Consider the following 15,173-nt stretch of genomic DNA (forward strand, 5'->3'; position numbering starts at 1 on the left):
GGGAAATCAAAAACAGCATATTTGATCCATAACGTGTACGTACACATTTAATATTAGCCACTTGCAGAAAAACTGACATATGAAGGCAAATTATCTAGAGGAATGGCCAATCTTGACTCTTTGCACACTACAAAATTATAACAGTTGCCATTGCCAGTAGGGACCCACTTCTTGCTGTACCACCTGCATTTAATTATTTTGGGCAGACACACTAGGATGATTTCCTTAGGGTTAAACAAGGCTACCATGTGTGTTTCGAATTAGTAATCATACAAAAAACAAAACAAAAAACAACGCTCTATTTGTTTGCTTTTATTTATTTATTTTCATTTATAGCCTGTTTTCTGATTATACAGCTTTTAATAAAATGTTTCCAGCTATGTTGAAGATATATTAGGGCTAAGTTTGTTCAAATTGAATAAAACGGTTTTAGCACATCATCATATAGGCTACTCAAATAAATACAGCAATGGCCAAACATTAGTAAAGAGTGGGAAATGGACCCAATACCAAGGTATACATAAAGTAGCAAAAACACAATCTAGGCATCTAGCTTTATTGACTCCAGTACTGAGAATGCATCTTTATATTCAGCAGTTTCTTCCAACTCTTTTTCATTTTCCTGAAATGAAACAAATTAGAAAAAAGATTTCACTGTTTTTAAAACTACAGAATCCATCTCTTCCCCTTAAAACCATTGCATATGTAATCATCCTGTAAGGCAGGTGTAGGAATCAACTGGCCCTCTGGGTGTTATTGGATTGAAAATTCCACCATTCATCAACACTGGCTAGGGCTACTAGAAATTGCAATTCAACAACATCTGGAGGGCTGCATGATTCTACCCTTGCTTTTTAATAAACACTTCCTACATAAAACAAATCAATTCTCCACTGAAGTGTTAAGAGGTACCTTTTCTTCATTCAACAAGTTGGGGGTTCACTGGAAGTGATATCATGACACTTCCAGAATGCTGTCAGACCAGTTGGGAGCCTTTGGGATTTTTAGGGTTTGTTGAGGGAGAAAGGATGCAAAGCACTCAGTTTGTGCATTGCACAGAAACTTTTGTTATGATTTCCAGGCAAGAAATCACCCACAAATAATTTCCAAGGTGCCATGTGACTATTTTGAGCATTAACCAGGGCATCTCAGGCAATGTCGAGGGCTACAAGAGGAGAACAAATGTAAGTTGATACATTTGAGGGTAATTTGCAGGCAAAAATCCTTGAAATTGGCCACTTTTGTGTCTGGGGACACAAAAAGGTGGCTGGGTTGTCTGGAGCCCACACATTCACCACCACTAATATAAATCCTATGTCTCTTTTGACTGCACTCCCAAAATACATGAATCATGAAAAATAAATAGAGCCATCTGGAGTTTTTCTGAACCTTTTTTCTGGTAGTTTCTCCCATTCAAAGGAGTATTTTGGAAGAAAGACATTGGGTTCAAAATAGCTGCAAGCAAAATGATTGTAATTAAGAACTAGAATTATTTTTAGGTGAATTCTTTGAGAGATCAATCCCTCTCCTAACACCGTTTAGACGTATTAGAAAGACACAAACTTTTGTCATTAAAATTTAACTTCCATCTGTAGGTGCCAAATACAAGCCACTGAAAAATATGTTTGCATTCATGAAAAAGAATAGACACAAACCAAATTGCCCAACTTCGTGCAGCAACAGAAAAATATAGAGTAAAAACGTCCAGCAGAAGAAAATGATAATTCAACAGAAGAGATTTCTGGGTAACATGAATTAGCTATAGCAATTTCAGTCTGGTTGCTCATGGGATGGGTGACCTTTGCCTGGACCAGGCTGGGGGCAGAGATGGCTAAAATTGTTCTCAGCAGGTTTCAGTACTGTCAACGATGGTATTCTAGGCCTCCTGGCTGGGGCAAATTTTGAAGAAAAAATTCTGCAGCAGGCCAGAAGATAATCACATGGTTGCTGGCCTATGGTTTCTCAAAGGTGTCTGCCTTGCCTTTCATGTCATTTAACATCTACCTCAAACTGCTGGGAGAGGGCTAATGCTCTGGAATGCATTCCAATAAGCAGGTAACACCCAACTCCATTTTTTATTTGCATCTGATTCCAAGGAGACAAGGGAAAGTACCTCTAAGCACCACAGAGAAAAACGATGGAATTCAGTGTCACAAGATGATGGCCACCACTTTAAAATTGTTTTGAAAATGGACTAGATAAAATGAAAGCGCATAAGCCTATCAGTACCTATAAGTAGTCATGACAAATGGTAATTCACACCAAGGATCAGAAAATGCATGTGTCTAAATAGCAGCCGCAGGGGGACACCAGGAGTAGGAAGTACTATGGTGTTCACATGCTGGTTGTGGGCTTTCCAGTAGCATTCTACAGTATTCACCACTGGGGGAAGCAGGACAGGTCTTTGACTGGATCCAGGACACTTCATAATTTTTTCTGGATATTTATTTCATCATACTTGTGACCTCAGCCAATTATTTATGGTCTATTGGTGTTAGGTTTTAGTACAAATATTTATTTTAAAGATGAAAATGTTTCCTTTATGGTTGATGACCGAAATTAGTCCACTCAAGTATTCAATAAAGAAGAGTAGAATATCAAGATAATGAAATAAACCAAATTATAGTTACTCCCTTTTTAATTCAGACATTTAAGAAATACATTATGACCGTCTTAATTTCATGTTATTAAGCTGCTTAGGGAATTATTTGGAGTAGACAGAACACAGCAGAAATAGTGTAACAAAAGAATACATTTATCCTCAATATCCATCTAGTGCAGCTGAATAGTAAAAGCTGAATTCAGACACTAATACATCATGTACGTGACATTACAATAATATAAACTGTGGGTTTTCTGTTTTATTGTACTATTCAAATTAGTGTAATAAATAAGTGTATCACTTGTACAGTCTGTCATTAATTGATTAGACCAATAAACTATTATATATCAAGGCCTAGTGTACACCTACCCAGTGTTAACTCCACATGGCAATTTCTGACTTTGGTAACAAGTTACACTGGCACTGTCAACTTATATACTGTAGGTCTCTTTTTAACTGGATTCTGATACCAAACTTCAGGCTACCAGGAATGTAGGAGCATAGAAGAGAAGCTGGACACAACCCATAAGCAAGTGAAGTCACTGGCTATGCTTTTATTTACTACAACTGTAGCAGATTCACAAGGTATATACATAACTTTTTTCTCACATCCTTACAACATGGCTTTCAGTGTTACAACAACCATGTGATGATAACTAAGCTGAGAGAGATGGATTAGCGCATGGCTTCAGGGCTAAGAGAGAATTCACACCTGGGTTTGCCCTGACATGTCTGAAATGATTAGTTTTACATCTATATCAGCCAAAGAGCCATTTAAAACTGCAAGTTTTAATTGGTTTAAACATATATTAAAACAGTGGGGGTTTTTTTGCCAAACTTTTGTTGATTAATTGTGAGATGTTTTTACATTTATGTGGATGGAAATTTGGAGGTAAAGGCTATTTTTGTTTGGAGTAGGGAAGGTCCCTCCATTAAAAAAAATAGTAAGTTCCTGAAATCACTGAAATACCCTCCACCCTCAGAACCCGCTCAAATACCTCAATTTTCACTAGAGTCACTACCATAATAACAGCTGGAAGTGATGCAATGTCACTTCTGGCCATCATTTTGAGAGGGACTCAGAAGAAAAAATTAGGTAAGCTGGCACACAATGGGGAAATGATGCTTGAAGGCAGTTAAAGGGAGGACTGCCCACTCCTGCTATAAAAGGAAGGGGGTTTTTTTAAATAAAAAAGGACCTTGGATAATGAGTGACAGATTTCAAATTTTTCCTAGCTTCTTTGGTATTGGAGAAAGACATCTAAGCTGAAGTCCTGTTAACAAGGATGTATCTATATCTATAGGCTGATTTTCTAAATTTCAACTTGATAAAAGTAAAATTACAGGTTGAGTATCCTTTATCTGAAATGCTTGGGACTCGAAATGTTCCATATCTTGAATTTTGGGATATCTGTATTTGCATATACATAATGAGACACAATTAGGCTGGAGAAAGACTGAGGATCTGTGAAATAAGAGGAGGTACGAATTCTTGCAATTTCGCAGATCTTTGCGTCTCTCTCCAGGCTCACAAATGCAGTACAGGTATATAAGATATTAATTGTGCTATTGCTCAAAATATTTTTGGTTGTGGAGTACTTTGGATTTTGGAATTTTGACTAAGGGACATTGAAGTTATATTCACTTGATAGCCCCACAGATTTTTTTCTTCAGTACTTACTAATAGCTGAGCAAGATCGGCATGGGCAGCTTCTAATCTGCGCTGGCAATCTGGAACCATCATGCGAGATTCTTGCAAGACCTCAGTCTGCAAAATGGAAGCTCATGAAGTACACAAACTCCTCAGCACTAAAACACAACTTCACTCTTTACACTAGCTGTTTAAAAACCATGCATGCACACTGGAGTGTATGCTCATACATATAGAACAATATTATTTTATTAAAGACACAGTACCTGAGAATCCTTGTCTGATAACCAAACCAAGAACTGTTTAAAAGCTTCCCATGAAATATTTGTTTTTAAAAAACTATTTAATATAAACTATTTCCCCTGCTGTCACAAACAGCTTCGTCCAAAATGGGATCAGCTGGTTATATAAATATCTCCTGCATCTTTTGGGTAATAAATAAAAACAGTGTTCAGATAATACCACACAGAGATAATTACTGCATGAAAAAAGTTATTGAGTTATTGATCACATTGTATGCTCACTGCAGGAGGTTCTGACTAAAAGAGAAAGGTAAAGAAAAATGAAAAGCAAGGACCAGCAGGCTCATATTTTTGATGCTCATCATGCATAAAAAGTTATTACTCATCCCTGGGCTTCATTTTAGGAGACAGATTATTCTCACCATGCTTTTTGAACAAAATTACCGATCTGGCACCCCACTGAATTTGAACATCTTGCATACATCTTCAGGAGACAATTTTGTAATTGCACACAAACTCATCCTATTTTATTTCTTGGAATATTTTTAGCACACAAATTCACACAATGAAAAGGTGGTGTAAACAGCTGATTCCATAATACATCCAGCCAGGACAGAAATGCAAATCAATTAGCTAATCTGTTAAGCATGAAGATTCTTACTGAAATGATAATACATAAAACTATTAACAAGATTCAGTGTGCACAACTGCAAGTGTCTATAGCCATGAAAACAATGTGGACTGGGTACGGCAGTCAAGTAGGCAGAGTAACACGTCCTACATGCAGCGAAGAGCAGAATGCACCAAGACAAATTACCCATTCCAGCCACCAGAAACTCCCATTTTGAATGTTTATTATTTTAATATGTTGTTCTTCTCTCATTCTACAATGGATAATACACAAGATGGGTAATTTTTAAAAGTTGTATAAAAATGGGTTATACAAATATATTAAATGTTTCGAGTGCTGGCTGGAATTCAAGAATCAAGACAATGGGATGGAATATTCACCTTAGAGTCACCATAAGTAGGAAACAACTTGAAGGCGCACAATAGTCAGACTTGGCCTTCTGTGATAAAATAGGTTCCTTCTGTTCAAACAGTGGAAGCAATTTTTACAGATCCTCCTCCAAATTTCCCATGCATCGCCAAGGACCACCACTCAAGCTCTCTGCAGAGTCACTGCAGTCACTGTCTGCAACAGTTTCCCAAGAGGTACTTGGGGAAGGGGAAATGGTGAAAATTCATTAAGTCTCCTTCCTCTAGCAGGAGATTTTTATGGGTGGTTCCACTTTCCTGTAGCCTGGTTCCACACAGAATGCACTAAAGAGCTCACAAGCCACTTTTAAATCAATTCTCTATTTGGGACATGAGCACTAAATGTGAAATAAATGTCTGTTTTCAAAGGTCCAATATACAAAACAAAACTTTGTATATTAGACTGTTTTTACTGGATGTGCATATACATGCACTGAAACTGCACTTTTTAAGTAAAAGAGGGAACAGATTTTTTAGGTGACAGTTTACACATCCATGCTATACAAGATATTTTAAAAATATTTCTAAAGTACTTTTTAAAGCTATGTCCCCTAGAAATGTACAGAAGTAACAGTAGGTATAAACAGTAGGCATAAAAAAAGGTATAAACTATATGTAAATGTATCAGGAAAACAGTCCAGAATTACTTATGAAACTGTTCCACCAACCTATGAATGAAAGGCACCCTTGATGAGAAAGGATTTTAAGATACACATAAATGCCCAAAGCTGAAGAGGCAAAGATCAGTTCATTGGCAGTGTCAAAGATTTGGGATTATTACTCAGAATGCTCAGTGCCTAGTGCATGTCAACTTTAAAATTGGCTTAAGGACAAAATTAAAGGCTCTCATGAACTCTCACATTTTTATCTATAGGCCAAGATAACCTGGTCTAGCTTATGTTCATATGCTACATTCATTATTACTGCTACGTCTCCTTTTTTTCCTAGTTCAAGACTCAAAGCATTAAAACACAGCTAAACATTCACAATAAGAAAATTACAATATGTTCACAATTCATAACAATATACAAAACATATTAATTAAATAGAACCAACCACAAACAGCACCATTCCCACATGTGTTACTCTCCTTAAATCATAAAAAACATGGGCACTGTTATCTAAGGCAAATCACTCTCTACATAAAATACAATTTGTGGACACAATTTCAATTCTGAACATTTATTTCAGAACACCGACATCAGCATATTTCACTTTTATGCTCAACTATTAATATTTCTAGAATAAACTATGTTGTAAGCCTGAGGGCAGGGAACCGTCCAATTAAAAAGATTGTATGTACAGCGCTGTGTAAATTTACAGCGCTTTATAAATAAAGGTTAATAATAATAATAATAATAATTATTATTATTTTTACAACAAAAGCCAGGGTGTATATTTTAGACTGAGATCCAGCATGGTGTAATGCTTTGAGCATTGAACTACAATTTGGGAGACCAGGGTTTGAATTCCTGCTCAGCTATAGAACCCCACTGGTGAACCTGGGCAAATCACATGCTCTCTGCTTTAGAGGAAGGCAAAGGGCCAAAAGTCAGAAATGACTTGAAGGCACACAACTACAGCAAACATTCTGTCCTACAGGCTGAGTGAAATCTTAATTCCTTTCTCTAGGAGCTCAATTTGGAGACTTTCAATCAAAGTAATGATGAATAAACTTTAGTTTGAATACTCACCTAAAAACTCAGATAATTAATACATCCAAACATCTAGTGACGCTGGAATATAACAGAATTTTAGCCTGCAAGAATAAGCCAGCATGTTGGTGTATGCTGGCTAATTATTTCTGCTATTCTAAGGATTATTTACTGTGTATTGCTGACCTGACAGTAGGCTGAGCTTTTGCTTGTCCCTCCCCTGAGAAGCCAGAAAAAAAAATCTATGGCTGTTTTATCGTCTTCTAACATGTCAAGAAAGAAGCAAAGCACATGGTCTGCTCCTGTTAGGCCCACATGCCATGATAGGGGAAAAAAGGAACAATGATCATAAAATAGCAAAAGTTTTATTGGAAGCAAACTAGAAAAGTTGGATAAAAAGCTAAGCTTTTGATTTTATCTTTGGGCTCTGCACACAGACCACAGCATTTTTGTCTGTCTGCAGGACTGACTATATTTTACCCATCCCTCCCATTTTTTATCCAACTTTTCTAGTTTGCTTCCAATAAAACTTTTGCTATTTTATGATCATTGTTCCTTTTTTTCCCCTAGACTTTTTTGTTCTACAACTTTCAGTTTGGGTTTAGGGTTACACTTCTGTGTCTTAACCACCATGATAAACAAACCATGGAGGAAAAGCCTTAGCTTGTTGAGCCATTCTTGACAAGAGTGGGCGTGATCTTAAAAAACCATGACATTTGAACTCAACCAATATATGTATATAAGACCATAAGGCAAGTTTTGTTCTGTTCTGTTCTATTACAATAGATGCATTTAAAATCAGATAATTTTTTAGAGGGGAGAAATCTTTGAATTACTACAAGACTTTTCATGTAAAAATGTAGAAATCAGTAACATAAGAATAAGCAAGGGGATTCCTTACCTGCTTTTTTATTGAATAGTCATCAGGATCTTCAGTTTTCATTTTTTCAATCTTTTCTTCTTGCTGTTTTACTTCCTTTTCATACATAACCTTTTCCTTTGCCAACCTGTACAGAAAAAGGTTGAATATTTTAAAGTTTTACTAACTGAAAAATTATGTATGGAACAACTTCAAAATAAAGAAGCCACTCCATGTACATCACTTACATTATTTGAATTATTTTAAATGTATCATGAACTGTTTTTGAATGAGTTCTAAGTTCTAGAAAAAAAAAAAAGGCTGCTATACCTCATGGAGAGGTCTGTTTGAGAAAGTCTGAAGTCCACTTAACCAGAACTAGCTCTTTGAATCCAAGCTATCATCTTCCTCTGTGGTGTTTCTGAGTCTAAAAGTTGTCTAAAATACTGTATATACTCATGTATAAGTCTAGAAATTTTAGTCAAAAATTGACTCAAAAAGCCTGGATTGATTTATCCACAAGTTAATGTAAGTACTGTACTTTAACTCTTATCAAAAAAAGAAACCATACCCTGTTGAAAGGTGAGAGCTTAATCTCTTCTCAGAGCACCCCTCTACTATCTCATCTATCCAGCCTTTAGGGTGAAAACAAACAGTTATGCCTGTCAAAATTTTTAAAGATCTTTAGCATTGTTTTCCTTTGCTTCATTCTTTACATCCTTTGTTACATGCTGCTAAGTTTTACCCTCAATTTATCCACAGGTCATATCAAAATCCATAATTTTGGCCCCAAAACCTGGCTTTGACTTATACATGAGGTTGACTTATAGTCGAGTATATACAGTTCTTTATAAAGTATCTAGCATCCAAGTCTAAAGTAAATGCAAATAGATAGTGCTCAGTTCTCTTGCTTGCTCCAATCTTGGTTATAATCATCGCTGTGGCAGGGAGGTCCTCAGATTGATTCAACTATTCATGGCTTGAATTAAAAAAAAAAAAATCCAAAAAAGCAAACCTTGATTTTGCCATTTTATATAAGGGACACCATTTAGTATATAATGAGACTTCAGCATCCATGAATGTTGATACACATGGGAGAGTGGAAGGTCTTGGAAACAAATTTTTCTATTATCTCTCACCCCCCAGGCCCCCCCAAAGCAATGCAAAAAAAATTAAACATATAAAATATGAAATATGAAAATAAAACATTTAAAATCACAGACTAAAACTCCTTAAATCATTTTAAAACCACAGAAAGTTAATATAGCTAGAGAAGTCATCCCAGTTTTAAGGACTGAAGTCCATAAAAACAACACAGTCTTTGTAGTCTGCTAGAAATTCAAAGAGAATGGAGCCATCTTGACTTCTCTTGGCAGGGAGGTCCACAGATGGAAAACCCCCTGATATGCAGCCATCAACCTATCCTCACAGGTAGTGGGATGCACAGCAGAGTCTCTGTTGAGATCTCAGATCTGAAGCATGCTCATATGGGGGAGGCAATCTTTCTCGCATGTTCAGCTGAACTTATTTAGGCTTTTGAAGGTCAAAACCAGCAGCTTGAATGCAGTTCAGAAGCAAGATGGAAGCCAGTGCAGTTCTTGTAAGATCAATTGTATATGGTTTTTAACATGCACATTAGCTGTAGCTTCTGAACACCTTCCAAGGGCATACTTCAACTATGCTGCTGAACCTTCATGCTCAGGCAAGAATGGCCCAAAATGCTTTCTATCCACTACATTATCCATATTTGACTAACTAACAATAACATCTTTTAGCCTTCTAAAGTTATGCTTTGTGTTCTGCTTTCTTATGACGATGGGCAAAGTGTTGTAGCACACCTTTGATGGCGGTCAGAAATCAGAAAAGCACATTAGAGTACTGTGCTTACATCTGTCCTAGTCTATATTGTCTTCAAAAGTCAACACATTCATTATGACCTAGGTGCATCAAGAATGTATGCACAGCTAAAATATATGTATGCTTAGTCAATCTGATGTGCTTCCTCAACATTAATGAATTATTTCCCTCTTTGGCCAAATCTCCCTCCTTTTCACTGTAGTTTGTCACACTTTTGCATCCCAAACACTTGCTCCTCCTTAAGATTCTCTCACTTGCAGTATATCATTATCCTAAAATCCTCCGAATTGGACCAGGATCCAATATATCCTCGCTGAGCCCTTCTTCCCATATTTCAGCAAAAAAACACACATTACTTTAGGCAAAACATTCAGCACAAGCAATTCCATTTCTATATATCATTTTGATTCTGTTACTGAGGCTCACTAGTCTCCACAGAATTTAAAGATAACATAAAAATGGATTTTCATTATTAAGCCTAATCAACAGAGAATCAGAAGAAGTCTAGACTGAATCTAAGAACATTATCACAGAGGAATGCAAAAAGGCACTATCTGTACCCAAAAAGAAAGAGTAGCCTCAATGGATGACTGATGAAACTCTTCAAATAGTTAGGACAGATGAGAAGCAAAAGTAAAAAGAGAAAGAAATAGGGTCAGAACCCTGAATGCAACTGTTCAGCTACTTGTGTGCAGGAACAAAGAGAACTACTATAATAATCAGTGCAGAGAAATAGAAGTTGACAACAACAACAAAAAAGAAGAACAAGAGAACTATTTCACAAGATCTGATGAATCAAAGGGAAATTTAAACCAAGAATGAGGGAAGCTCTACAGCCAGCAGTGGAACACATTACATGGCCATGCAGGAATAAAAGATGGAAACAATACACTGAAAAACTATATATGGGAGATGAACACATGACAGATTCATTCAAGGAAAAACCATGTGAAGATGAACCTACAGATTTAGAAAGTTAAGTGGAGGCTGACCCTGCTTAGCTTTCAATATGAGACAAGATCTGGTACTTTTAGGTTATACAGTGCGCCTGCGTCATATACGGGTACGCTATATGCGGTTTTCAGCATACACTGAAAGCTGCAAGGGGCAGAGCGCCTGCCATGCCGCTGCATACATGAGCCCCATTCAGTTAAATGGGGCTTGAGCATGTGTGGTATTTGCTTTACGCGGGGGAGTCCGGAACGGATCCCCCGCGTAAAGCAAGGGCGGGCTGTACAGGCTTCAGGCTAAAGAGAAAGAATCTACTCTAGTTCTAAATAAAATCTGTCAACAAAAAGGGAAAACAAATCAATGACCCACAGATTGGAAATGCTCAATATATATTCCAATCCCAAGAAAGGGGACACAAGGGACTCCAGTAACCACAGGTCCAGTGGATACCTCCAAGTTGCAGCTTTTAAAGCAATCTAGTGCTGTTTTTGGAATGACTCATCACAGCTGATGAAACATGGTTACATCATTATAAACCAGAGCCCAAACAACAGTCTTTGCAGCAGCAGTACTTGGCTTCCCTATAGCCAAAAAAATTCCAAGACTCAAAGGTCAGCAGGAAAGGTCATGGCCACAGTTCTTTTAGGATAAGGAAGGTATTTTCATGACTATCTTCAGATGGGTCAAATACTTAGTGCAGAAAACTACCCTAACTTGCTGAGCCAGTCAAAGGAGGCACTGAAGGGAAAACAGTGAAGGAAGCTTCAGAAAAGTATTTTCTTTTTGCAAGACAATGCACCTCCTCACCGCTCCTCACAGACCACCATTGATTACCTGCTTTGAATTGTACACACCATCCACCCTATCTACCAAATCTTGCTGTAGCTGACTATTCACTATTTCCAAACCTTAAAAAGAGTTTGAAAGGAAGATAATTTTCGAATGATTCATAGGTGATATCAGCAGCAGAGCAGTATTTCAGTAACCAGATATCAGAAATATTATTTTTTTTTGGAAGGGTTAAAGAAACTTGAGAAACAATGTGCCAAATGCATCAAACTCTGTGGTGAATATGTGGGATAGCATGTGCATGTCATGGCTCTAGGTTGGGCCTTCTTGGTTGGACTGAGAACTTTTCAGCACCTCTCATATGGCTGAACAGTGAAAAGAGCTGATAAGAAGAAAACCAACTCATTTGAAATGTGATGCTGGAGAAAGTTCTATGGATATTGTGGACTGCTAAAAAGACAAATAAATGGGTCCTAGTGCAAACCAAGCCTGAACTCTCCCCTAGAAGCCAAGAAGACTAAACTCAGACTGTCATACTTTGGCCATACCATGAGAAGACACTGGTCGCTATCTTTAGTGGAGGACAATTATGTTGACAAAGTAGAAGGCAGCGTAAAAGAGTAAGACTGCATTATGTATATATAGAAGAAGGAAACCATGACTCTTAGTCTGCAAGACTGAGCAGAGTTGTTGATGACAATGTTACTTGGAGGTCCCTCATTCACAGGGTCATCATAAGTCAAACTCAACTTGATGGCAGTTAATGACAAGTATCTATAGTCATCTTGTGCTATTACCAACATTACTCATGCTGGCTCATTTATATTTTTTCAAAATAAACAATTTAACTTAATAAAACAGCACATTATTCTTCAAAGTTATTCTTTAAATAACAAGAAATCTGTTTTCAAGTCATGCACAGAAGATCTTAGATGCTTTCAAAATGGACATATGAATCCATGTGAAACCATGTTAGCCAGCACAACTATTAATCCACAAATAGCTCTGCTGCCTTGATGTTTTACTTATCAATCAGGGCCTTTTCTGTATTCATTCTGCAGTTAATTTTTAAAAGTATTTTAAATGATTGTAAACAGTTTTCTGCTCAAAAGCTGCCTACATATTTCATAAATAAAATATACGAAATCCCTTAGTAGATAGAAAGACTCAATGTAGATAATTCATATTGTTGGCCATGATCTGGGAGCTTAACTATACAGACTATTAATAATGCTATAGGAGTTTTAAAAATTCTTCTTTATATAAATACTGATTTTTAAAAGAATTTAGATGCTATGGTAGTGAGAAAACAACTCTCTATCTTTAATAACATAAGTGATTCAATTGTTTAGCCCCAGTTTCGGGAAACAAATGTCTCTCATAGATTCCCAATGGAGCAGCACCAGAGATTGTTTTCTAAAATGACAGAAAATTCAGGTTTTGTGGTATGGATTGTCATTCCAGATGGGCACTGATAAATTGTTAATTACTATTTTCTGTTCATATAGCACAGATACATCTGAAAGAGTAGGTAACTGATTAGATACTTCCACTTATTTAATTTCACTATGAGCAATTACTGAAATTTAAATGAGTATAGTTAGCCCTTTGTATCCACAGGGGTTCTGTTCTGGAAGCCCCCCCCCCCCCCCCACACACAAACATATAGCAAAATCCATGGAATTTCAAGTCCGTTCTTTCCAATGGCTGTGCAAAGTGTGCGAAATCGCATTGGTGCAGCTTGTGCGCATGAGTTGCCATTGGGAAGAATGGGGCGGAATCATCCGCGGATGCTTGTATCCACGGATGACAAGCTAGTGGAAGAGGAGAGCCAACTGTATGACATTAGTATTATAATAAGAATTGCTATGTAGAACTTAAGAAATGTTAATTTTAGCCCCAGTCCTTGTTCTGAACTTAACCCTGGTTCTGAAATAGGACTTCCTTTGACACTCATGGCAACAATATTTTGTCCTAATTTATTTATAATTTATTATAAAGGGGGCAAGTTCAAATCACACTATAAATGATTTAGTTGTTGATTTAGTCAACCTTGACTCATGGCAACTTTGTGAATGAGACATCTCCAAGACCAGCTATTTTCTGCCACTCTGCTCAGATCCTCCAGGCTCAGACCCATGACCACCTTGATTGAGACTATCCATCTGGCATGTAGTCTACCATCTTCCGCTCTTTCAAGTGCCTTCCACCTTTCCTAGCATCTTTGTCATTTTTAATAAGTCATGCCATCTCATGATGTGGCTGAAGTATGACAGCCTCAATTTAGTCATCCTGTTTTCCAGGGACAATTCAGGCTTGATCTGTTCTAGAAGCCATTTATTTGTCTTTTTGACAGTCCACAGAATTCTCAGCACTCTTCTCCAATACCACATCTCAAATGAGTTGATTTTCTTTCTCTCAGCTTTATTTACTGTCTAGCTCTCAGATCTGTATGTTGTGATGGATGAATATATGGTTTGCATCATCCTAACTTTAGTGTTCAGTATTATATCTTTGCACCTTAGGATCTTGTCTAGTTCTTTCATAGCTGTCCTCTCAATTCTTAGTCTTCTTCTGATTTATTTATTTCTGAATAAACCAAGACATTGCTTGATGGGGACATGAGAGAGAGCCTTTTCAGTGGCTGCTTCACTCTCTGGGACTCCCTTCTTCAGGAGGCTAGGCTAGGATAGGCTCCAGCTCTGCTTTCCTTTTGTCAGCAGACAAAGACCTTTTTGTTTAAGCAAGCTTTTAATGTGCACACAGGGGAGTTTCTTATTGGATGTGTTATTTATCTTTTTAAAAGTTTGTACACCTTAAATGACTTATATTGTCTTATGTGATGATTGTATCTCCTGGTCATCCAATCCACTGTGAATTGTGTAGTTCTGAGCCTAGAAGAGGTTGCCACAGCAGGCTGAACAGTGCTCCTAAGCCATGTGGTTTCCTGGATCTCAGGTATGCATGGTTCCCCCCCCCCCTATCTTATAGGTGACAGTTAATCTGTCACCAACAAGGCAGTCATGCAAGCACAAGAAAAGAGTTTGTGGATTAACTAAATTATTTAGTTCTACTGGTATTCACACATGCAACCAGCTCATTTATAGCTACAAAGATCTGTTCATAGGCACTTTATGCCATGCATCTGATGAAAGAGACTTAAGTCTATGAGAATTTATGCTACCAATTTCTTTCTCTCAGTTTTGAAGGTACAATAACAAGGGTCCACTGTACTACAAGATCCCTTTACATAAATTTTATTTAGTTTTTTTAATAGTAATTCAACAAATTATTGCTTAATGTCAGTGAACCCAGGCCCAACTAGCTGCACTAGCAAGCTAGAGATAATGCAGAGGAAGGCAGCAGTATCTCAGGACAACTGTAACTATTTTACACTGCCTTTACATGCAGAAATTGAAACAGAAACACTGCTGATCTACTGTAATTTGACTGCTTATTTCTATTTACCACCATACACTTTACATATTCTTAGTAGTACAGCACTAATGTTGCAGCTCTCTGATGGACT

At 37.2% G+C, this 15,173-nt stretch overlaps 1 protein-coding gene across 1 annotated transcript in view; it reads right to left on the reverse strand.

The window, feature by feature from the left end:
- Positions 1–297: 297 nt before the first annotated feature.
- Positions 298–15,173, reverse strand: part of TBCA (tubulin folding cofactor A) — a 44,852-nt gene continuing 29,976 nt past the window's right edge. Inside the window, exons 2-4 of the mRNA XM_042453810.1 lie at positions 8,090–8,195; positions 4,284–4,370; positions 298–622 (exon numbers count right to left, since the gene is read on the reverse strand). Coding sequence (XP_042309744.1) covers positions 542–622; positions 4,284–4,370; positions 8,090–8,195 — 274 coding nt within the window. The 3' untranslated portion in view covers positions 298–541. The remainder of the gene's footprint in view (positions 623–4,283; positions 4,371–8,089; positions 8,196–15,173) is intronic.

This window comes from Sceloporus undulatus, chromosome 2 (assembly GCF_019175285.1).
Source record: "Sceloporus undulatus isolate JIND9_A2432 ecotype Alabama chromosome 2, SceUnd_v1.1, whole genome shotgun sequence".
Taxonomy (NCBI): domain Eukaryota; kingdom Metazoa; phylum Chordata; class Lepidosauria; order Squamata; family Phrynosomatidae; genus Sceloporus; species Sceloporus undulatus.